The sequence below is a fragment of the Eschrichtius robustus genome, chromosome 10 (genome assembly GCF_028021215.1).
Source record: "Eschrichtius robustus isolate mEscRob2 chromosome 10, mEscRob2.pri, whole genome shotgun sequence".
Taxonomy (NCBI): Eukaryota; Metazoa; Chordata; class Mammalia; order Artiodactyla; family Eschrichtiidae; genus Eschrichtius; species Eschrichtius robustus.
This window is the reverse complement of record NC_090833.1, coordinates 67,184,212-67,209,523: the sequence shown is the minus strand read 5'-3', so window position 1 is coordinate 67,209,523 and position 25,312 is coordinate 67,184,212. Positions and strand designations below refer to the sequence as shown.

The following is a 25,312-nucleotide window of genomic DNA, read 5'->3' as shown; positions in this document are numbered from 1 at the left end:
TTCATGTAGCGTCTCTGGCATCGAGCACATCCAGGTGAACAGAATCCGAGATGGGCCCTGGACTTACAGAGCTCATGGACGGATTAACCCCTACCTGAGCCCTCTCTGCCACACTATGATGATCCCTATTGAAAAAGAGCAAATTGTGCCTAAACCTGAAGAGGAGGTTGCAGAGAAGAAGATGTCCCGAAAGAAACTGAAGAAACAAAAATATATGACCCAGGAATAAATTCAGCATAAAATAAACATAAATTTAAAAAAAGTAAGGTGGAGCTATGAAACATATTTTGCCCCAGAGGCATTTACTGGATGTCTACAGAGGGCCAGGCATGGTGGCACATTTCACTGCTCTAAAGAAAGAAACATGCAACATCGACTCTGCTTGTTCAGGTAAGAGAGGGAAAGTTTTTATTTAACTTCTGAGAACATCCCAAGTACATAAAAATCTTGAGCAAACACTTCTAAGCAGTTCTTGAACTTTTGGTTAATTCTAAATTAAAATCTTGGTCCTAGAGTCTATCCTTGCAAAATTCTGAATGGTCAGTATTTGCACTCAGCAGGTCACCATGTCCTCTCTCTGTTGCACCCTTTTTCCCACATGAAGAGGCCATGCAGTGAGGTCCTCTCTACATTCCCCCATGAAATCCTTTTCTTATCAACACGTGTGGTCCATTCATTCACTCTGCAGGGTAAATGACTACTGAAAATTAGCGCATCCTCCTATCCAAGGTATGTACATGGAATACGTAAGTATGAATGAAGGGAATTAATTTTTGATGGCAGAATATCAGATCTCAATTAAGTTCAAGGAGACTTTGTTGTTTTCTTTAGAGTTCAAGGGCTCCTCCCTCAATTCCAATTTTTCTGTAACCTACTGCACCTACATACAAAATCAACCTCTTATGGATGGGGCAAGCCTCCTTCTCTTTCTTTTTTTTTTTTAATTAATTTTTATTGGAGTATGGTTGCTTTACAATGTTGTGTTAGCCTCCACTGCACAACAAAAGAATCAGCCATACACATATAGATATCCTCTCCCTTTTGGACTTGCCTCCCACTTAGGTTACCACGGTGCATTAGGTAGAGTTCCCTGTGCCATTCAGTATGGGCCCATCAGTTGTCTATTTTATACATAGTATCAGTACTGTATATGTGTCAATCCCAGTTCCCAATTCCTCCCACCCCAGCCCTTTCCCCCTTGGTATCCGTATATTTGTTTTCTATGTCTGTGTAAGCCTTCTTCTCTTTCATAATCAGAAACCAAACCATAACCAGAAGATTTTATCTTTCAGCTTTGTTTTTCAATACTTAATAATTTCCCCTTCCATGGTAGTCATATTACTGTGTGTGTAAGGAGCTTGCTACTACTGTAGAGGAATAGAGGAAACATTTTTTCTTATGAGGCCATCATGGTATAAAATTAGCTCAAAAAGCATTCCTATTTAAGAGATGTCTGCCCACATGTGAACCCTGTACCACATTCTTTTGGTTAACTTGAGTTTTTAATACATCTTAGATTTGAGTATGTGGCTAAGTAGTATTTAGTTCTGCAATAAATAGTGGCCCCCAGAGTTTTATAGTGCAGAACTTGTGTGGCCATACACGGAGGTCCTGGAAGTATTACCAACATGCCAACCAACAACTATGCACTCAATGTAATGGAAATGAAGTCAAAGGGTGTGTGCAGAAAAAACAGGCTGAAAGTCCAGGTTACAGGTGTGATAGGACAAAAACACAGATCTTCTGCTGACTATATGACAGGGCTTAAAGCATTCAATGTCAAATGGATCCAAATGTCCTATGTGGCTATGACTGGAAGAAAAGTAGTTCCAAAGGTCAAAGTTTCTAAGGGAGAGTGACAGAGGAACTGAATTGGCCAGTGACCACTTGGTATTCTGAACTCATCTGATGTGAGGGAGCTAACCAATTTCTAACTTTCCCCCATCTCTACCCTCAGTAATAATCATGACCACCATCATCATAAACTGTTTTATATTTGTCAGAAATTGTTCCAAGGGCTTTAAATATCTTTACATACCAAATCCTCAGAAGCCTTATGAAACAGATACACAGAGGTTAAGAAACTTGCCCAATTCCGGCTCCAGTGTATGTGTTGTTAACTACCACCCAATACTTCTTGAAAGCACACAAAGGCAACAGGGACATCTCCTAACCTGAAGAGAGACACCAACTCAGAGCTGCAAAGCTCTCTGTACCATTTCCTAGATGGAGCTGGAGACCTGGCAGAGGCCAACCACACAGGACCAGGAGGAAAGCACCTTCCAGCTCACCTTCTGGTTTTGTTTTGAAAGTCCTCAAAGTCTACAGAAACTCATTCACAAGAACTATTCTACCCTGGGCCTCTGCAAAAGGGAGGCTGTCCCAGGCTAAGTTGTTTGACCACATGCCCTCAGTTACACTGGCTTCTCTACAGAGGCTGGGTGCCAGTAGTGTATATCTGGAGTGGTCCATGGGCAAGTCAGCAAGGAAAGCATGAAAAGTGGTTCTCATTTGTGAAATGAAACCCCCTTTCCCTTCTGGGCTCCGTGACTGCCCAAGTACTCAGGCTCTATAAACAGAAGCTATTAGCTTGGCTAAAGCCAGTGGTCTTGGGGGAGGCACAGAGACACTGGAGACACCAATATTAGAGCATTGCATCTGGTCCCCAAAGTGGGATTCAACCTTAGAAGAAGAGTGAGAATAAAAACTACTCAGTGTCCCCCATGGTTTGGCCAAAGTCTCCCAGGGAAGAGCCCATACAACCCCAGATCTTGTGCCCACTGAGGCAGATTCCTTCAACACTTTCAGGTACCTGATCTAGATATCAATCTAGAGAAATTTCTAGCTAAACCCTTTTGATCAGAGCATAAAATAACCTTCACTTGCAATCCACCTCTGAAAACAACTTTATCCAGTATAATAATTTGCAGAATGCATTTTCAGGACATACACCAAACAGGGGAGAGCTACTAAGCAAATTCATTTACTAGGATCTTACTCCTGATTTTACACTTGACAGAGTTAATAAACATAAGAGAACAAGGCCAGTATAGCATCCAGTCCAAAGCCTTGATTTTTTAAATATGCCAGTCTGAACCTGGAGAAGGGAAATGAATTCTCTGAGGTCACACAACCCACGCAGCTATCATGGGAAGAAATATAGTTCCAAAGGTCATGGATCAGACACGGCTTCCAAGGAAGAATGCTGGAGGAACTGGATCGCCCAATGACATCAGCCAGTAGGAGGCTGACCAACGTCCAACTTCTCTCCGTCTCTGTCCCCTTTTTGTCCAGAACTCTTTTTGCTAAACAAAACTATACTGTGTCAGCCATGGACAAGGTGAGGCCATCACCCTGTGAGAACCTTAAACGCTCCTTGTCAGGCTCTTGCTAGGAACGCTATTTATACACCGCAACTGTCAATGTCCAACCATATACCCTCTTATTAACAGGCCTAGTATAACTACCATGAACTAAGAAGATTGCCACTTAAATAATTTATTATAACTGGCAAGAGCTTATTCCCATTTGAGAACAGCACAGTTTAATTCTGAACTTATGACATGTAGCTAATGATTTCCTTAATGCCCAAATTTTCCTACTGCTTGAAAACAAGTTTTGATGCATCCCAAACGGCAACCTCCATTTTTGTGAGCGCCTGAGCCTCTGTTTCTTTAACTACCCTTGTCTGGATTGGGGCAGGGAGTCATTAGGGAAGGCTGTTTAGAGGAGGTGAAGCTAGCTATATAAGATACAGGCATGTTTGCAGGAAATAAAAACTTATCTGTATGAAATAAGTTCTGTTTTATTTTCCTCAAAGTAAAAGCATAGGCACATATTCCTCTGGTCTTTTTACTTCAATTTTCTCATTACCAAGATTTTAGCAACTCTCAATACATTAGCAGGTTCCTCCTCCACTATCCAGTCTTGTAATTTACAATTAGGGGTAGGGAGAGAAACAGCTCTCTCAACCCGCTTTACTCACTATAACATTTCCCTTCTTCATGCTAAGTCAAGGGTTGGCAAACCATGGCCGGTGGGCCAAATCTGGGCCACTGCCTGTTGTTATAGATTTTTTTCCTTTTTAAAAAAAAAATATTTATTTATTTATTTATTTATTTTTGGCTGCTCTGGGTCTTCATTGCTGCGCGGGCTTTCTCTAGTTGTGGCGAGCAGGGGCTACTCTTTGTTGCAGTGGCTTCTCTTGTTGCGCAGCACAGGCTCTAGGTGCGAGGCTTCAGTAGTTGCAGCACTTGGGCTCAATAGTTGTGGCTCACGGGCTCTAGAGCACAGGCTCAGTAGTTGTGGCGCACGGGCTTAGTTGCTCCGCGGCATGTGGGATCTTCCCGGACCAGGGCTCGAACCCGTGTTCCCTGCATTGGCAGGCGGATTCTTAACCACTGTGCTACCAGGGAAGCCCCCGTTGTTAGATTTGTAAAGAGCTGGAACAATTCAAAAGAAGAAGACTATTTTGTTGCACATAATAACTATACAAAATGCAAATTTCAGCGTCCTTGGGTAAATTTTATTGGAACACAGCCATGCTCCTTCATTCAAATACCACTGATGCTTGCTTTTGCTCTTCAATAGCAGAGATGAGGAGCCGCAACACAGACCACAGACGCCCTCTGGCCCACAAAGCCTAATATATTTACAGAGAAAGTTTGCTGCTCCCTGTGCTAAGGTTCTACTTTCACAAAGGCATGCCACGCTGAATCTACGGATGCCCATCATTTCACCAGCTGTCTCAGTCTTTAGAGACAAGATACAAGAGAACCGAAAGGCACCAGATTGACTAGAATGGGGCTATTGTTTTGAGGCATTTGAACATTACCCTTCCCCATTGGAAAAGGAGCAGTCACTGTTTCCTGAACACAGGTGGCAGCACAGGTGAAAAACACAGCATTCTTTGTGGACTAACAAAAGGACTGAAAGATATGACTTCACATCATCAGACACTGCGTTACCAGATGCTGTCACAGGGACACAGTAGCAGAGTTTAAGAAAAAAAAAATGGACATCTTAAAATGGAGCACAGACAGTTTGTGGGTTTAGGGATCAATACTAAATAGATGAATTAAGCACCCACTTAGACACGGGTTAACTTACAGTGGTTATGCAAAAGAGATGTTAAAATGTCATATGAAACACGAAAATCTTTCAAATTCTTAATTTTGCTGTCACTGAAATTAAGAAAATGTACCTATTAAGAATGAATGCACACCCACTTAAAGGACAGGACCTGAAGGAGAACACCTAACTAAACAAGTCACAGAGACACGATGAAAACAGTATCCTGGGAAAGTCTGTCTGGCAGTGAGATACAGGCTGGTCCAATAAGGGGATGTTTTAATAGTCCCCTACTGACATGGAAGAATTAATGTACCTGTCCCCAGATTGCTCTGCTTTACAGCAGTTACCTCATGTATTTGGAAAGCCTGATTAATGAACTGTGTGTTGAAAACAAAAATAAACAACACATTAGGCTGAGATTGCCCCAATGTATTTTTTTGTTAATCTTCTTAGGCATTTACCTTTAATGAACATTGGTTTGGAAACATGCTGCAAACACGTGACTGAGAAGAAGCTAGTCTTCACTAAATTTCAGGATAAGCAGAAAAATGTCTTTAAAGCTCATCTTGTTTGGGGCTCCCACCCATCCTACAGTTCCACACCAGCAAGTGAGTGTCTCAGTACCGTTAATCCACACCTTCTCTTTTACCACCACACCCATGAAGAAGACGTTCACGTATATGACAGGTGCCCACGGTGCACTCAGGGATATGTGAAACTCTGAGCATGCTGGCTGGGACTTTACTCCTTTCTCTCCCATTTGGGATAGATCACTAGAATCCAAGTGAGACTGACATTATTAAAAATTACATTAGTAACAAATTACTTGCCACAAAACTCGAAGGAGATGACAACTATTGTGCTTCACACAGAATGTGGGAACCGTGGGTTTAGCCTCTCTTTAAACATGGGCAGTGATGGGGAATTCAGTAATCCTCAAGGCTCTTTTTTATTTAAAAAGCTCCGACAACAAAAAGTTCTTTCTTATGTTGAGTCTGAATCTATCTCCCCATAGCTTCTACTCATTAATTCTAGCCTACCACTTGGGGTTAAACAGAAGGATCCAGCTCCTCTCCACCCAATGACTAGTTAAGTATATGGAGATAATGACCATGGACATTCTCCTATAGCGCTTCCCGCACAGGCTGCTCTGCAAACAGTACATTCTCTCACTCGTATAAGGAATGACAATCTTTCCATTCTTTCTCAACATCTGCTTGCCTTAAAACTTGAGGCTGCCCCTTCAGAAAAATTCCATTCTCATTAAAATGGTCTATAGCCATGCTTTCAACTTGAGGACTCCTGGTTTCTACAGCAGGGATTTCCCATGATACTTTTCAGGCTGCTAAAAGAGACACTGTACCCCTTGGCTTGGACTTCTACATTACTCATATACACAGAAACGGAAAATTTCAGGATTTAGCTCAGATGCCCTTTCTTCTAGGAAGCCTCCACTGATCTACCCAACCTGAGTTAGGTCTTCCATGAAAATACTTCCCAAGGCATCAAGCACCATGTCCCATAAGACACTAATTTATGTGTCTATTTCTTCCATCAAAACTAGAAGCTCCTGAAGGCAAGAACTGTACCTTAATCATCTTTGTATTCCTGGTGCCCAGCAGGATGCCTGCCACGTGGAGGCATTTACAGATATTCCATGTGAATTCATGAACATAACCACACACCACACACACACACACAAAATCACTGCAGCAACTGACGTAAATTTCGAAGAAACCAGAGGTCCCTCAAATTCTAGTGCTTCCTCTTGACAAAAAAATCTGCAGCTTTTCAAAGAAAAAAATCCACACAATGTCTGTACCATGGTAAGAAATTTAGTCTGTGTTTGAGGGTGCTTGTAAGCAACAAATACCATTTAAAATGAACAAAGAAACAATTCCATGCAGGCACTTAGGAGGAGGACAGAAATGGTTACAGGCAGGGTTCCTGCAGCGAAAACACAGCTGAAAGAGTCCACCCAATCAGCTCCGGGCCGGGAAGGCTACAAGGGCTAAGAGATGCACATGGTAATTTTACTGTATCTCAGCAGGAGAGTGGATGGGGTGGCTGATTATGGAAACAATCTCTAGGAATACCCACTTCTCTCTCCCCGTAGTGTTGCTTGATGCAAACCTCTAATTTATCTCGTTTTGTTGTCTCACTGCACCTCTGAGAACACAGTGAACAAAGGTCTCTCTGCTCTAAATCTTTGATGAACAGGAAATTGACCATGGAAAGGTGATTCTTCTGCAGGTTTGGGAACACTGAGCTAAAATGTTTTTGTGTGTAATAAACATATAAACAGAACAGATTTGGAGTCTAAATCTAAAGCATGTGCTTTCCAATTACCACAGAAACCTCCACCTTTAATGTGAATTTAACATGAGTAGAGATAAGGCAAAAGATGTGTGGAATGAAGCAGAATAAACAATGTCCACACCTCACTAAGATGTAAATCTCTCAGTCTACTTAGTTATAAACCCAAATACAGAACCACAAGTGTGTTCTTCAATCAGCAAAACCTTATTACGGTAATATCTAGATTTTGAAATAAAAGCTTCAGAAACTCATTATTTTCTAGGAAACAGGAGAAATAAACCTTACCAACAGACTCAGAGGGACGTCTGTGGGTCTTTGCCTGAAGTAAAATATTTGTAAGATCCTCTTTTATTTCAATTACTTTGCAAGACTGGCCTGGATTCAAAGGCTTAATTAGTTGTTCAGTTATAAACACTGTTCTCCAAATTTCTTATTCTTTTTAATCTCATTTAAGAAACAGAAAGTTAGTTTGTCTCAGTTTAGGCAGTGGGCTACCGAGCTTATTACCTTGTGTCCTGGCAGAGGCTGAAAGCAGGACTCAAATTCTGATTCCTTAGTCCTAAATTCCTAAACACCTGCCTGATTTGTCATTAATGACAGGGCACTGGCCACGTGGAATATTATACACTCCCTCCAGGGTGGGGATGGGAGGGAGACATCAAAGGATAAGGGGGACGAAGGAAGACTGGGTGTAGACAGAGATTGGTGCAAATGAACAGACCCGCAGGGCTGCTCATAAAGAGGGGTGTGGAACTATGGCGAGCAGAGGAGTCAAAGCCAAGTCATTCTGAGCAGGTGTGTCGGGTTCTGGAGACTCATTAAATCTCCTATCAGTGAAGCTCCCTATTCTATCAGTGAGGTCCATCTCAAGAACTTAGCCAGAAATACCAGCTAGGTAAACACTAAACAGTCTCATTTCACAAGACTCCTGTCTCTCAGCAACTCATCTTTTATTCAGGAACTCAAATGTTTCCAGTTCTCTCTCTCTCTCTCTTTTTTTTTTTTAATATTTATTTACTTATTTGGCTGCACTGGGTCTTCGTTGCAGCATGTGGGATCTTTAGTTGTAGCTTGCAGGATCTTTTAGTTGCAGCATCGGGATCTTTAGCTGCGGCACATGGGATCTAGTTCCCTGACCAGGGATTGAACCTGGGCCCCCTGCATTGGGAGCACGGAGTCTCAGCCACTGCACCACCACAGAAGTCCCTGTCCAGTTCTCTCTTGCTTGCAGTTTCCTTTACCAGAAACGCACTAGGCTCTGCTAACTCTTACTCATCCTTTATATCCTCACTTAAATATCAGGAAAGTCTTCCCTGACCACCCTATGTGGGTGAGTTTCCTCTGTCCCAAGCTTCTCTAGTGACATGTTTTGTTACCCTTGCCACACTGGTCAGTATTTGTCCAAAGTCTATCTTCCCCACTAGATTATGAATTTAATGCAGTCAGGAATCTTATCTATCCTGTTCACTACTATATCCTACATGCCTGTCTCAGAGGAGGTACAAAACAAGAATTTGTTGTATTCATCAATGAATTCTTCAGAAGAAAAACTGAAAAAGACAGGGCAGAAAGTAAAAATGTGGTTTCTGGGTATCACAGGCTTTCGCTATCCTCTCTGTTCAAGTACAGGGTTTGTATTCCCAGATCCTTTACCCATCCACAATTTAAAATCTAAAATAATTAATTGCACAATGCAATACCCACTCTCCATCATAAGCCTATGTATCTCTTTCTATGGACAGTCTCAAAGTGAACGAAAAGTAAAAGAGAAAATACGGCATCTGTCGCAAGAAAAATGAAAAGGCTTATTTTGTTCACCACCTCCACTCTCACTTGTTGAGAACCTGTTATCTTTTAAGGAAGAATGTTAAATGATTTATATTATTTTTAATCCTTAATAAAAGTCTCTGAAGAACAAATTTATATTCTCCTTTTACATTATGAAAGTATAGAAGCTCAGAGCAATATGCTGACTTGTGCAACAGGCAGTAGAAGTGGAGCTCAGGCCAAGGTCAGACCGGCTCACCACTGTGTTCACTACACATGCTGCCTCTGGCTGGCACAGTCCCCTCAGGAAAGTTCTCGAAAGCTAGAAAGTGACTCAAACTCTCCCCCTAACATTTGGTACATCATTCCCCACCTTCTCCTCTTTTCGTCCCACCCCAGCGCAGTTCAAACACCATCTCCATGTTGTCCCTATTTGGAAAAGTAACGATAAAATCCATTATGACGTTTCACCTTCATGGAGGCTTTGTTCTTAGGATAGTAAAAAAAAAACAGATACTTTACATTTTCTGTTTTAAAATATACACTAAAAGGAGAGTACTTTTAAGAATAACAAAATGTATTCTCAGGTACCAGTGGAGAACGGTTTCCCCTTTCCTTTCTCTCTTCTCCACTTAGTATGCTGGGCAATTTTATGTCAAGGGAACTCTGAGTGATGAAGACTCACCCTTTCCATCTCTTTGAAGTCATCATCTAGCTTGGTTCCTTCAGCTCCTCCAACCTTCTCACTCACTTTCTGTAGAAAATAACCCAAAAAAGGAATTATAAATAAATTTTCTTTTAAAAATATGTCACAAGTTTTAAGCACTTTGACAAACATCATCGAATACAATCTCATAACTATTCTCTGATGTAGGTGGGCCGTCCCATTTTCATAGGAGACGGCTTTGGCTCAGCGGATATGAACAACTTACCAAAATCCATGCATCTGGTAGGTACTGAAGCAAGAATTCAGACTTATATCTTCTGATTTCAACCCTAGTGCTCTTTCTATTATATAAATCATCACACAACTATCAAATCACTAACGCTTTCCTTTTGAGAGTTCCAAGGGACAACAGCATCATACAATAATCATTCCCCTCTGATAATGGATCTAAAATGCTACCTAGGTAGAAAATTGCTATATCCTCAACCTATTCCTCAATGGGCTGTTGAACAGATAATCACAAGCATCTATCAAACTGGTATGAAAAATATCAGCCTAGCTGATCTTCAGATAAAAGGACTTAAATAGTAGTCTTATAAATCTCCCTGTAGCTGTCTACGTCCTTATATACATAAGATAAACTATGTGGAAAGAGGTTGAGGGTACTTCTTTGCTACCCAATCAATTCCCATTATCATACATCTTATTTTCATCAATTTACATATGCCAATGGTCATTTTCCACATGCAGAATTCATGTTCATTAAAAGATTAGATATCCTATTCTGTTTTGAAATAAAGACTCAAATTAAGTCTAATGAAAATTATGAAGGGATCACAAGGAAGATACTTTAATTTCATCAAAGATAGGAAATATTAAATGCTAATGACACTAGAATTTCATTCCTCTATAACTGTAAAGGTAGTTAGATGCCTTTTTTTTTTTTTAAAGTACTCGAACTGTGTTGTTTTTTTTTTTTTAATTATTTTTATTTATTTATTTTTGGCTGTGTTGGGTCTTCGTTTCTGTGCGAGGGCTTTCTCTAGCTGCGGCAAGCGGGGTCCACTCCTCATCGCGGTGCGCGGGCCTCTCACTATCTCAGCCTCTCTTCTTGCGGAGCACAGGCTCCAGACGCACAGGCTCAGCAGTTGTGGCTCACGGGCCCAGCTGCTCAGCAGCATGTGGGATCTTCCCAGACCAGAACCCGTGTCCCCTGCATTGGCAGGCAGACTCTCAACCACTGCGCCACCAGGGAAGCCCAGTTAGATGCTTTTTACTAAGATGTCACTGTGCCACATAAAGTTATCACACACAGATACTGAAGTATAATTTTTCATTTCCTTTAATAGCCACTGTGTTGAGGGTCTTTGCAGAGGATCCCCACCATGGCCAGACCTGCAGCAACCTCAGTAACAACTTGGGTCATCCAAGTGAGCTTGGGTTACCTCCTTCTAAAAGAGTCCTGGGATACATGGCTCTATCTCTCTGGCCGTGGAAGCTCTGATATCCCCTTATAGGGGGCTGAGGTATAGTCCTTACACTCTCTTTCTTTAACTCCTGCATTCTGCCATCAGGAAAATCTTTAGAAGAGATCACTCTTGGGAAAACCAAGAGTCTGAATTCTATCACCACTCTGGCCCAGATTTCACCTCAGCAGCACTAACAGAAGGAATATGCTATGATGGAAGGACATGGAATGGACTGCCATGGCACACAGAGTTGTTATGAAAATAAACGGCACAGTAAATATAAAAACCGGTGTGTGAACCTACAAGACATGCAATATATCCTAGTTCTGTTCTCTTACCAGTAAATTGTATATCTGATTAAATACCCTGGTTTTTCCCATCAGTTTATTTAACTGTTGTTTCGTACCTTGAGGAGAATCTAGCAATTTTCATTAACATAATACAATGTTAGGCAGATAAAGGTCAATGATTAAAAATGAAATGTTAGTAAAAAACAATATTCACACCTTTAATTTGTATAACTGGCACTTTCACTTGTAACTTATCATCCAGTATGCGTACCATAAGAACTATGTAGAGCAGATATTATTCCTATGTTGCAGATGAGAAAACTGAGGCTTGCATAAATTAAACTGCCTGTCCATGGTAGGGATCTTTAGCTAGGAAGAGGTGGAACCAGGACCTGGAAGGCAATTTTCCCAAGTAAACCCTAGGTGGCTTTGCATTTGCACCATAGCACTGAAGAGCTGTCCGTGGTGCTGGCCATTTCTGCCTGAAGTTCCTTTAGATTCAAAGGGCCAGATGGCCAGAGTTAGATTCACCGCTTTAACCTTCGGTCCTTGACATCAGCCCTCTCACCTAACCTGTATCCTAGGTGATGATGGCTATCAACTATTTCAACAGTCTGCACAGATCCAGGTTTTGTGTAGCATCACTATCACGCAATCTAAAAAGCCTGTACCAACTGTGATCTGGCCCAGAAGTCAGCTTCTTTGCCTACTTTCTTAAAGATGTTTACCAGCCCAGAAATGGGGATGGGAAGGCCTTAGAATTCAGTTTAGAACTTCCTAGTGGAATTCCAAGTGCCAGTAACTTAACCTGCATGTTGAGGTTTAAGTTATAGAAAATCAGGAATAGAAGGGGACTTAAAGGTTACTAATATCGAATTTTCCCTATCACCAAACAAATTTTACTATGATTTTTACACCGATTCCCTCCCTTTCACTTTGCTCAGTGATGGCAGTTTTAGCTCATACTTAGGCCCCTCTTGTGTCTTATTCTTGAAGTATGTGGTTTTCTGTTAAATTTGGGCTGGGAAACTCTAATCTTGTTGAACTCCTACACAATAAAGAAATATAAGCTACACAACCCCGACTCAACTGTCTCAGTTCTACCTGACTGTCTTCAATGTCACAGAACTCACTATATCAAAAGGCCCCATTTTAGTTAAAGAGGATCATTATAGATATACCCCTCCCATGACCCATGAATGAGATATTTAATTTTCATTTGCAAAACTGTCACAAAAACCAAGTAGCTGAGAAATGTCTCCATTTATAGTAACATTAGAGAATCCTGGTAACCTTGGGTTAATCACATTTTGGCCATCTCTAAGCCATAAAATATGACCTTCATCAAAAGCACAAGGGCTTATACAATACTTTCAATCCCACATTGCTCAACTGAGAGTAATTTTAATTTCCTCCCATTCTGCATCCATCAACAGGTTAGCACCACAATTGCTGGCTCCATATCAAATGGGATCACACTGGCCATTAGTAATTTAGAACTAGTCCTGGTAACTCACACGGAGGACAACTCATCAGTCCACTGGCTTTAACTATTTGGCTTAAGTACTGAGGGGGAGGCAGGGGAAGGCAGGAGGACAGAGAGGAAGGGAGAAAGAGAAAATATGAATCTTTCTGTTCTCCACAAAAGCTGACATTTGAGCTGCTCTGAGAGAAACAGTTCACCAAATATTCTGAATGAAGCTAACAGGTAGATACTGGTCCTGGTCTGATTATTTGGTTGATATAAATTTTCTTATCTAATTAGATTGACGGAAAAAGAAGAGTATTCAAAACGACATCCACATTGTTCTCTGGGCTACTTTTGTTTTTCCAAGTCACAAAGGATCTAAACATATCAAGGCACTGAATTAAACAATGTGTTAAATAACAATCTTCTCACTCCTTAGGAGTATGCCAAACATTTTCTCCTCCTGTTCTTTAAATAACATTACTAAAACTTCTATTGCCTTTGTGTATAAGAGTCAAGGTGAGGAAGACAGGCTCCCTGAGCTCATTTGGCCAACGATGAGTTTTGTTTTCCTCACCTAGCACCATTTATTTAAGAATAGGCTTGCCCTACTGTTTTCCAGTGAGGTGGTTCCTAAAACCTGTACTGTCTAAAAACAACTCTTCTGTTCAAAACCTTCAATTGTACCCATGTAGCACAACACTGAGAGCTTATACTTTCAATCTTATTTTCTATTACGCTCTCCATATATTCTGTATTCCAACCAAACCAAAAATCTCACCTTCTTCTATCTTATTCTTCATTGTATTCCTCACAACACATACTCAGTAAAGATTTGTGGACTGAACTACAGTGTAATTTTGTAAATGTTAATGTTAAGATGACTGAAAGGAGGCATAAAGTAAGGCAAACAAGACTGATAACCTCACTCAGGGATAGTTTTTCTCTTCAAAGAAAGAAAATAAATAACATAATCAACTCATGTTTTAAATTCAGTCTTAATTCTGAGTCTGCAGTAGTGTTGTCTCATGCTATTTTTTTCTATATGCCGAATAAGAAAAATGTCAAGGGAATCAGCAGCAGGAGACAGCTTAAATAAATGACCACTGTTCCCAGCCCAAAGGATGCCTCCCGCTTTCCAACGACTCACCCTCCCCCGCATTAACTGTCACCTCTAGGCAAAAGACACTCCATTCTCTAGTTGCAGCTCTGATTCTTCCCTGCAGTGCATTTCAATCAAACACTGAAGATCCAACTACCATATCTCCAGCTACTTTTTATAAAGGCCTCCTTGAAAATCACATCAGTGAAATTCAATAGACTTAAGACCAAATTGATTCATACGTCACACACCTGCAAAGTTTTTACTGCCTAACGTCCCTATTTTTGTTTAGCTTTGTCTCATCATTCATTATACAAAGCCAGGTTTCCTTACCATCCACCAAATATGCTGTGTTAATTCCTGCTGCCTTGTACCTGGACCTATTTCTCTTTTCTTATTTTCAAATCCTACCAATTCTCTAAGTTGCTCACCCAGATTTCACCTTCTCCATCTTCATCTTGATTGCCCTAGATGGAAGTTACTAGATTTCCTGTGAACTCTTAATGAAACACATCATCTGTTGGACTCCCTGGCACTAGCTACTTGATGAGTAAAATTGCTGAGAACTTCTGCTCATCTTAGTGTAAGATGCAAAAGGTGGGAATCATGTCACATGCTTCTTTGTCTGAAAACATCTGAGACTGCAGTACCTAACACAGTGTTTGCAGAGCAGACAATTATCAGTTGAAAAAAAAAATGTATCTCAATGAATTATTCTAAGACCAAAATAAATTGAAGGAGGACCCTTAACTATGAGTGAGCACTGGTTCTCAGTCTCCTTTCTGAGACTCTTACCTCCCCTGTAAAGTGTCATATCTTCTTCTCTGTCAACAGGCAAAAAAATAGAAAATTCAAAATATTGTTTTCCCAATATTTGTAGAAAGGCATCACCTATGATAATAAATAAATAACAGAAGCCCATACTCTGAATCTTTATGAAAGTTCTTTAATTATTATTCATTGGTTAGGTCCTAAAAATTAAATGATAATACTTGATGACATACCCAATATTCAGAAGGAAACAGAAAAGTCAAAATTACAGCAGTATTTTCTTGGTATCTGGCTAAATACAAGTAGATCTTGTTTTTCCAGATGGTGGTATTGCCACGTATGAAAGGCAGGGTGGATACACTTTATGGGATATAGGTTTCACACTAGTTTTTCTTAGCTGTCATTAAATTGGAATGCTTAAATGCCATGATATTTTGAAAGTGAATTTCAAAAAATATATATTTATTTTTCCCATCCAGAAATTTTGTATTCTTTCTTAGAAAATGAGTAAAGGCATTTTCATCTATCTAAATTGAGTTAATTGAGCTAACAGTGCTAACTCTATTTCTCACTATATTGAAGAAAAATTGAAAGGTTCCTAAAAATCTAAAAACTAGTGATTTCCCCCCCAAGAATTCAATAGAATGACAAATGATTTTCTTTGAATGTCTGGAGCCAAAAACTTTAAAATGAGTTTAGGTGAGCTAAGCTCTTGGCCTTTTCCCCAGCTTTCAACCTATCCTGCTTCTTGTCAAATACTATATAGAAAATGCAGAAATTGATTTGCATGATGTTCTGAGCTTCTGGTGTGGTTCACTGGAGTTAAAAGCAATAACTTTCTAAGCCCTGTTTCCCTAAAGTGAGAACTTCCCATGGACTCTGTGGCTAATTGCTTACACACACCCCTCAAAAGGAGTTGGTAGGAGAGGTATCATGCAAGTTTCAGTCCCTCCCTGGAAACATAGTTTATACTATCACCTACAGTTTCATTCACAAGTGATCCTATTTCTGTCCTTCAGAAAAAAAAAAAAAAAATGTTTTAAGTATATAAAATGTGCAGAATAAAAAACCAATAACCACTTCTGTATTTTTCAACTCCCCCAAATAATCTAGTTCCTCATCAGATAAGGGGTAATTTAGCAAGGGGGATTCACAGAGTGGGATAGTATTTCCATAAAGTTTCCCATCCCTGGCAATAGGGAAAAAAAAATATATGTTCATAGTCTACTGCAATAAGCCACCAAAATTGAACAAAACATAAAAAGACAGTCTCTGCTGAAAATAGACACTAAGACTTGGGGCTAGAATTATGTCACACAGTATTTTTTTTTTTAATTCTATTTAAAGCTCAGTCATAAAATCCCTCGAGAAAAAAGCAGAACTCAAAAAGAGAAAAAAAAAGGTACCAGTAATTCATTTGGGATTTCAGTCCTGGTTAATGAATAGCCTAGAACCTAATGCCTGATGACTCAGCTGATAAGGCAAGGGGAAGTGGTACTAGACCTTCAATTGTTAAAAGAAACTGCTGGGAAGCCCTTTTCTTTTTTGTGAACTGAAATCACAAACTTCCCTGGACCTCTGTTTCCTCATCCACAAAATGGGGGAGTGGTAGGGTGTGGTTAGATAACCAGGAGAGTTCTAAGATGTCTCCAATTTAAAATTTGATGTCTATTTCTATTATGGTTAATTTGATGAGTCAATTTAGCTAGGCTATAGTACCTGGTTATTCAATCAAACACTAATCTAGGTCTTGCTATGAAGATACTCTGTAGATGTGTTAATTCCACAATCAGTTGAGTTTAACTAAATAAGATTATCCTTGAAAACGTGGGTGGGTTGCATCCAACCAACTGAAAGGCCTTAAGAACAAAACTGAGGTTCCCTGGAGGAAGAAGAAATTCTGCCCCCATATCCTACTGTTTCTGTTTCTCTGAAGAACCCTAACTGATGCAATTTCTACCTGCTGGAGTGCTGTTTATAGTACACCAAAGGTAGATAATTAGGAAAGGAAGGCAAAGAGAAAATACCACGCAAAGTGTTGGAAGAGAAAATGCTATGGAACTCTCCCCCTTCCCACCCCCAGATTCTCAGATTAGGGTTATTTTGATGCAAATATCGCTCTAAAATTAAAAAAAAAAAAAAGACAATAAATCATCTTTAGTAGGAGATGCCCATAAAAAGTAGAGTAACTGACAGGTGCTGGGTCTCAGCTGCAGGGCACACAGCTCAGAATATGCTCCTCTATCACTAATGCTTGGACAGCCTTCATCCATCCATTCAAGGTAGGTACCTCACCTTTGCAGAAAGCAAACCTCAAGGACAAACTGCAAGCCAATGGGTATTTGAAGACACTTGAGAGACTTCCTACAAGTGTTTCACACATCAATACATTCAGCTCTCTATATAGCATTTTACGTCACCAAATGTGGCAGCCAAGCTCTATCCCGAGATAAACCCTCCTCTCTTCCTAAGCCAAAGAAAGCTAGCACCATGCTCTTAGCTGCAATAAGCTTTACCTTAAATAACAATAAAGAGAAGATATGAAGAGACCTCAGAGATAGTCATGAAAGTGGATGGACAAACCACTTGGCATTCAATAAAGAGACACCAGATCCACCATCTTATACAGAAAAATCACTGACCTGCTAATAGAGGGATTCAATTCGGAACACAGAATAACAACACAAAACTCAGAAAGATGGATCCCTGTCTGAGATATCAAGTTTGATAACTCATACCTACAGAAATTCCATCATCTGAACCAAAAATGTTAAAAGCACCTTAGTGACAAGGCAGATACAGATACAGACTTCATTTATAATCTGGGCAGAATTTCCTGAATGCTAAGCATCTCGTCACCACCTAACAAGACTAAGCCCTGACAGATGCACCACTCTGCTTCTACCTCAAGCTTCAAGGTCTGCTGCCTGCACTGCAGCCGACTCTGGAGACTCACCTGGTAGGCTCATGCTGAAGTCAGAGAAGTCAGAGTCAGAGTCAGACGTGGAGGAGGCTCCCCTCCCCGACAATATACAAATTCCTGGTTTGCTTTTTACCCATTATTTCTAGTATTAGAACTTTGAGTGTCCTCTGCCCCTGCAGGGTATATTTCACAGGCAAGGCTGCTGCAACAGCTAGAGCATGTATTCAGAATAACGTCACTGCATCCCACATCATCTAAGAGTTAATCTGACTCCTTCTTTCCCAATATGCTTTTAAGGTGTGGAAAGAAACTACTAACTTCACTGTCCCATCTCCTATTGCCTCACTCGATTCTGTACCAATAGTTATATTTCACACACACACTCACACACAGACACGTATATAAACACACACATATATGTGGGAAGTATTTGGCATTTCTCCAGGCTTAGAGTTGCTCAAAGTTATACACCAAATTGGGGACAGGGTCTAAATACAATTCCAGCACTCCAAACTGGCACTACTGGCTTCCTTTCCTTTCAAGTTTCTGCCCAGTGCTTTTCAACCAACCATGTGGGAGACTTGCTCTTGAATGAGTTGACTGATTGCAAAGCTCTGATAAAAATATGCCAAAAAATAAACTATGGAAAGGACACAGGAAAGGATACTGTCTTTTTAATTCTTCTCAGGCTTACTGATGTGCTAATGTCAGCTAGGGAGTGGTGGACACAGGGACTCAGAAGGCTGTCCTCTTATTTGTTCGATTTGGACATGAGAGAAGAGATGGAGGAACATTTGGAAGGGACAGACTTTTAAGAAGAGGCGGGGCACCTCTTTTCATGACAGAAAAAAGTGAAGCCAAATATGTATCAAGAAGACACTTCTTAAAGTCACTTCCCTAAAGCTCTGGGGTGTAGGGAAAAGAAAAATGAATTAAAAATTTTAACAACTTTAGTGTGATATAATTTGCATGCCACAAAATTCACTCATTTAAAATATATAATTCAATGACTTTTAGTATATTTACAGAGCTGTGTGATCATCACCATAATCTAATTTTTGAACAGCTTCATCACACCAAAAAGAAACCTGGTACACATTAGCAGTCACTCCCAACCCCCTCCCCCAACTCCATTCAAGGCCCCACCCCCTGGCAGCCACTAATCTACTTTCTGTCTCTATGGAAATACCTGTTTTAGATATTTCATATAAACGGAATTATACAATGACGTGGTCCTTTGTTTCCGGCTTCTTTCAGTTAGCATCACGTTTTCAAGGTTCATCCGTGTGTGGCAGGTATTAGTACCTCCTTCCTTTTATGGTTGCATAATGTTTCATTGTATGAATATACCATATTTTCTTTGTCCATCCATAAGGTGATGGACATTTTGTGTTATTTTCTAGGTTGATAACCTTGGGCAAATAATTTTACCTCTCAAGTTTTCTGACATGTGGATAATTCAAAGCCACCTCACAGGACAGTTATGAAGATTATATAAGATAACTGAGTAGTTGCTTTGTTGACTGTAAAGCACTTCACCAACGCAAAGGATTAGTGTCGTTACTCTATAAGTACCACCACGTGACTCTGTTACCTACAAGTAACACGGTGACATCACAGACATGGCGAATGTAAGGTGGAGACTTCCAAAATATGTCTACCCAGGACTAACTTGTGGTAGAAAGAAGACACAGACACTTCCCAAAATCCAGGCCAAATAAAGGCTTGAGGCCCATTAACACATACGGCATCGACCCAGATGCGGATCTTTAAAGAGCAAAATGGTGTTCCTGCGGGCACTCGTTACCAGTTAAAGATGAACTGGAGATTTACATTTCAGAATGCAATGCTATACTGAGAATCCAGTTTTCAGAAGTGACCTCTTAAGTTTTCTTATCAAATCAACTCCAGTAACCAGAGTTCTGTGTTATATCGGTTCATGGAGTTAGCAAGTAGAGGTTAAGTAGGAGAATGTGAGAGGAAAGTGAATACATTCATGAGGCCATGCAGTATGGTTTTTTCTTTTGGGGGTTTGGGGTTTTCTGGCAAAATGAGGGATTCCAATTCTAATTTGAGGTGACGTTGCAGGAAGGAGGGAGTCTGGTCACTCCGCAGAACAGAAGCACTGCAGGAGTAAAACTGTGTTTTTGTTGGGACTACATCATCCCATGGGTACCTGTGTGTGCTGGAGGGTAGGGAGAGGAGCAGGGATGGGGAGCATTGAGGATGTGGGGGTGAGATAAACAGATAGGTTATGGTCAGACAGCCAGGTCATACCAGAGGTAGGACTGAAATCCAGGTCCCTTGATTCCCATACTCAATAAAAATCCTGTTTTCCAGGAGAGAGTCTACTTGGGTTAGCTGTAATCAATAGATACCAATCTGCAGCATCAGAGGATAGTTTAATGTACAAAAGTTCTTTAAAAAATTTAACTTGCTTTCCATAACTGTCTATATTGCTAAAAATCATTGCTAAGTATTTTCTTGGTAACTAACAAGACTTGATTAATATCAGTTAGGTTTTACTGTCCTTCAATAATAAATCCGTAACTCTCTTCCTGTGCCTGTGTACCTACTGTGATCAAATCGTCACTAGGTCACTTGTACCTTCCCCTGTAAATATGTCCAAATTCCTCTGTGCTCCCACAGCCCTGGTGAAACTGAGCAAGACACTGTAGGGCCTTCCCAAGGACAGACTCCCCCACCCCTCATATCCCCCACCTGCCTCTTGTTTGTAGAAAAGCTTTAGTCTCCTAGGCTTTCCCCAAGTTCCAAAGAACAAATTTAATCAGAAAAGTGAGAAAATGCAGAAGCAAAGGAAAACAGTCAAGCAAGACAAAATAATAATAGGTTAGTCAAGAACCTTTAGTTCTTCCTCAGGGGCTATAGATAATATCCTTAGGCATATCCTTGAATTGTTTTGCAGATACTAAAACCTCCACCAGGTGGAAGAAGCTAACTACATGATGACCATGAGCACGTAGCCCCCAGACCAGCTGGAGCCTGAGGACTGATAATGCTGACCCCTGTGACCTCACAGGGTTACCTCACCACCCACCAATCAGAGAACTGTGCACGAGCTGATCACGTGCCCCATGACCCACTCCCTCACTTTGTCTTTAAAAACCCTTCCCTAAAAGCCATTGGGGGATTCAGGTCTTTTGAGCGTAAGCTGCCCAGTCTACTTAGCTGGCCCGGCAATAAACACTGTATTTCCTTCACCACAACCTGGTGTCAGCAGCTCGGCTTTGCAGCACATCAGGCGAGTGGACCCAAGTTTGGTTCGGTAACACTGGGTCAAACTCTATTCAGCACTTGTTAGGTTGTATTTTGTACTATCATCATCTACTTGAATGCCTCTCCAACGTTTTAGAGTTCCTAGAAGGCAGTGATCTTGGTCTTGTTCATCTCTGTTTCCTAGTGCCCAGCGCTGCCCTGGCACAGGGTTGGCCTGCAATGTATGAGCAGATGAGCAGGCAGTGGATCAGTACACCAACCTATGCACTAATTTGGTCTGCTTATTTTTTTCCTATTTCAGTTCTATTTGGTATCATTCCCCTGAACAATCATTGTACTTATCTTTTCTTCCTTCCGTCAAAATACCCCTCTACTGGTGACAAAGTCTGATGGCAAAAAATGGATATGGATACAGGATAATCAGCAGCAGCTCTGGACACATTCTCCAACAGTAGTACCTTAAACAGTTTTTAAAAAATTATTATTAATATAATATGCTGGCATGACTGTTGATAAGAATACAATGTAAATAAGATAGGAGAGTGAAAGGAAGAGTTGGCCTATTCCATACCCATTTAAAACACTGGTGATTAGACAGAAGTGGTGCCTTTTTTATATACTTGTTGCCTACCACAACATCTCCACCACCACCACCATGTTAGATTCTGGCTACTTTCTAACCTCTATCATTCATTTGGAAAGTATTTACTGAATGCTTTTTATATGTCAGGCAAGGAAGAGACAAGGAGGAGGATGTGCAAAGGTCCTGGGGTATAATGGGTAAGCATGGCTCCTCCAAAAGCCCAGCATGAATGAAGATTAGAGAGGGAAGGAAAAGGCACCCAAGATGACATTGGAGATGCTGGCAGGAGTCAGACACCGCAGGCCTTTCTGGGCCAAATGAAGGCCTTCATCCTAAGAGCAATGAGGGTAAAAGGAGAGGATTTATAATTTTAAAACCTCATGCTAGATATACTTAGCGCAAAGCAACTCAGTCAACTGAGAGCTTGGCATCACAAAAGGATGCTGCTTTAGGAAAAGGTTTCATCCCTGCTGGGAGGGCTAAACAACATTTTGCTTTCATTTGCAAGACCACAGAATCGTGATTGTCACAAGTCTGGCATGCACAAGAGAACATATGGCTTCTTTCTGAAAGAAGTCTTGCCTGCATCAAGTCCCAAATATGCTAATAAAAACATCCTGCTCTCTAAGGAGGCTTAGAGAACACAATCTAGTTGTTGCTGTTGTCCTTTTGTTTTGGTTTGTTTCCCTTTTCTACACTCTGCATGAAAACCCACAGTGGGACTTAATTTTCTGGAACCTAAAGGAAATGTTCCCAATGAGTTATTTTTTTTTTTTTTTTTTTTTTCCCCAATGAGTTATTTTATAGTTTCCTGTAAACTGTGTTTCTCTGGAGTGAATTACCTCTACTCTTACATAATATTTCCTAACTTAGAGCATGCTCAACCTGTCATTTAGAGCTCAGGAGCATATCTTGAACACAGCAGAAGGTTTTCGATATCACTACTACTAGAGGAGAAAGTTATCCTGTGAAGTATTTTTTTAAAAAATGAAGGGGAAGTCTCTTTCAATTTAATTACTCTGGTGCATATTCTCTACTATTTAAATATGGGTGCCTTTCTTTTATTCTCATAATGAATTACTTTCACTCAAAAAGGTATGATCAACATGTCAAGGCAGAAGTTGGATTTTAAGCACCATAAGAAACAGGTTCCCGAAGAAAAATTAAAAGAGGAAGACTATTTTCACATAGAAATCTGGCACATGATTTCAAACTCTAAAATGTAAATGCCCATCTGTACACAACTCAGCTTTTAAAAAGCTCACCTTCTGCCCTATTTGTTATGGATACTTATAAATAAGTAAACTGTAAAAACATAATTAAAGCTCCTTTCCTGCTCCCCGTGCCCCCCTCTGCTTCCGCCACCCCCACAGTACCACTCTCCTTCCCAACGGCAGTTTTGTTCTTTTACTGCCTATGTGTCTGTCTTAGTTTGGAGCTTCCCCAAACAGAGTCTGGGTCATGCATGAAGTGGCAGCAGTTTATTTGGATGGCGGTCCCAGCAAGCAGAATGAGGGAGCAGGAAGAGTGGGGCAGAGAAAGGCAAGGCCCAGAAGAGTGTGTTCTGGAGCTGGTTACCACACTCCAGAATTGGGTAATGTGGCTTGCTCTTGCAGTGGTCCCTGCGAGGAACCATGTGGAACACACCTCAGTACTGTTCCTTGGATGAAGCTGGGGCAATCATCTGATTCATGTTTCCACTGGTTGAAGGCTGCCTCCAGATAGGTTAGGCAATACCCAGAAAAAGCTAAAATTCTAAGACATAGAAGAAACTCCTGGGGCAGAAAGGCTGGAGGAAGGATGCTGGAACTATCCACCAGGCTAGGCTGAGGAAATATGTCTCCAGACACACAGAGTATATGTTTACCAGGGAGCAGCAAACTTTTTAGTAAAGTGGCAAGTAGAACTAGGTTAGGACTTGAGGGTCAGTGCTATAGACAGTGTTTTCATCCTCCCAAAATTCATATGTTGAAATTTTAACCTCCAATGTGATGGTATTAGGAGGTGGGGCCCTTGGTAGGTGATTAGGTCAAAAGGGTGGAGTCCTCATGAATAAGATTAGTGCCCTTATAAAAGAGACCCCAGACAGCATCTTCAGCCATGTGGGGACACAGTGAGAAGATGATAATCTATGAACTAGGAAGAGGATCCTCAACAGACACCAAATCTTAGACTGCCAGCCTCCAGAACTATGATAAATAAATTTCTGTTGTTTATAAATTACTCAGTCTATGGTATTTTGTCATAGCAGGCTGATAAGACAATCAGATTCATTCTATGCCTCATACTTTTTTTTTTTTAATTAAAGCACACTCTCCCTTTTATACAGTAAACTTTCTTTCAGAGCTCAAAGCTTCCCTTGGAGTGTCTACCTGACCTGCTACAGAGAAAAGCCATAGTTTGCTTGTTTTTTGTTTGTTTTTACAATAATTTGAAAATATAAACATCATTCTTAGCTAGTGAGTTGTTCCACCATAGGCCATGGGTCAGATTTGGCCCACAGATCACAGTATGCTGGAACCTGTGCTACAAAATCCGTAAACAGTGTAAAGATTTGTTTTCTGATTTTAGCATATATAAATGGTATCATACTGCACCCATCCTTCCATAACTTGTCACACATCAAACTTACAGATGTCGCTATAGGTAGAGGCAGAACATTCATTTGAACTGTTATACAGTGTTCCACCGTAAGACTACATAAAAATTTATTTTTTTAGTGATGTATACTTGGGTCGTTTTATGCTTTTCACTATTACAAACAGTACAGCAATAAGCATCCCTCTGTGAGTGTCTCCTGCTGCATGAGTAGGAGTTTTCTCTAGGATATGTGCCCTGAAGTGAAATTACTGTGTCATAAGGTACGCATGATACACGAATCTTCAGTTTATTTCATTACTGCCACATTACTCTCCCAAGCAGTTGTACCAATTTATAGCCCCCCCTTCAGTGTACCGAAATTCCCGTTTCTCCACATGTTCCTCAATATTTAGTTTTGTCAGACTTCTTAATTTTTGCAGATCCGATGGTTATGAATGTATATTACAATATTGCTTTCAATTTCCATATTCCTGATTACTAGAGAAGGTGAACATCCTTTCACACTAACTGATCTTCTGGGATACCTATTCTATGCGCTGCCTGTGCATATCATGTGCCTATTTTTTTGTTGTTGTGGTTGCTACTGATGTTTGCTCTGCTATTGGGTTGTCTTTTCTTACCCATGTGCCATGTGGTAGTGCTTTATCCTCCTTTTATTTTGAAAGTTCTGGCTGGCTATGACTGGCCTAGGTCAGCAGAGTGTAGACCTACTTCCACACCCAGCAGAGCTCCCAAGTACCCAAAAGCCCCATTGTATACATCATCCACTCTGAGTAAAAATAAACACATCACTTGAAAAATATGGTATTCATCCACTCATTCATCCAGGGACATTTACTGAGTACTTCCTATGACACTAATGGTACTAGCAACAGAGACATAAAGATATAAGAAACCACAACCTAAGAAGCACATTCAACTACAAGGGATTAATCGCCAGATGAGCTAAATGTGACTTAGCCTAGAGCAAAGCGTTGAAAAAATCAGATAAAGAGGGGGGTGATGGAAGCTCTACTCTGGGTAGGTACAGCCAAGAACAGGG

General features: G+C 40.6%; 1 protein-coding gene across 1 annotated transcript in view; it reads right to left on the bottom strand.

Annotated features, from left to right (window-relative positions):
* SH3GL2 (SH3 domain containing GRB2 like 2, endophilin A1) overlaps positions 1–25,312 on the bottom strand; it is a 196,999-nt gene that overhangs the window by 46,455 nt on the left and 125,232 nt on the right. Inside the window, exon 2 of the mRNA XM_068552452.1 lies at positions 9,845–9,913. Within this exon, the coding sequence (XP_068408553.1) occupies positions 9,845–9,853 (9 nt within the window). The 5' untranslated portion in view covers positions 9,854–9,913. The remainder of the gene's footprint in view (positions 1–9,844; positions 9,914–25,312) is intronic.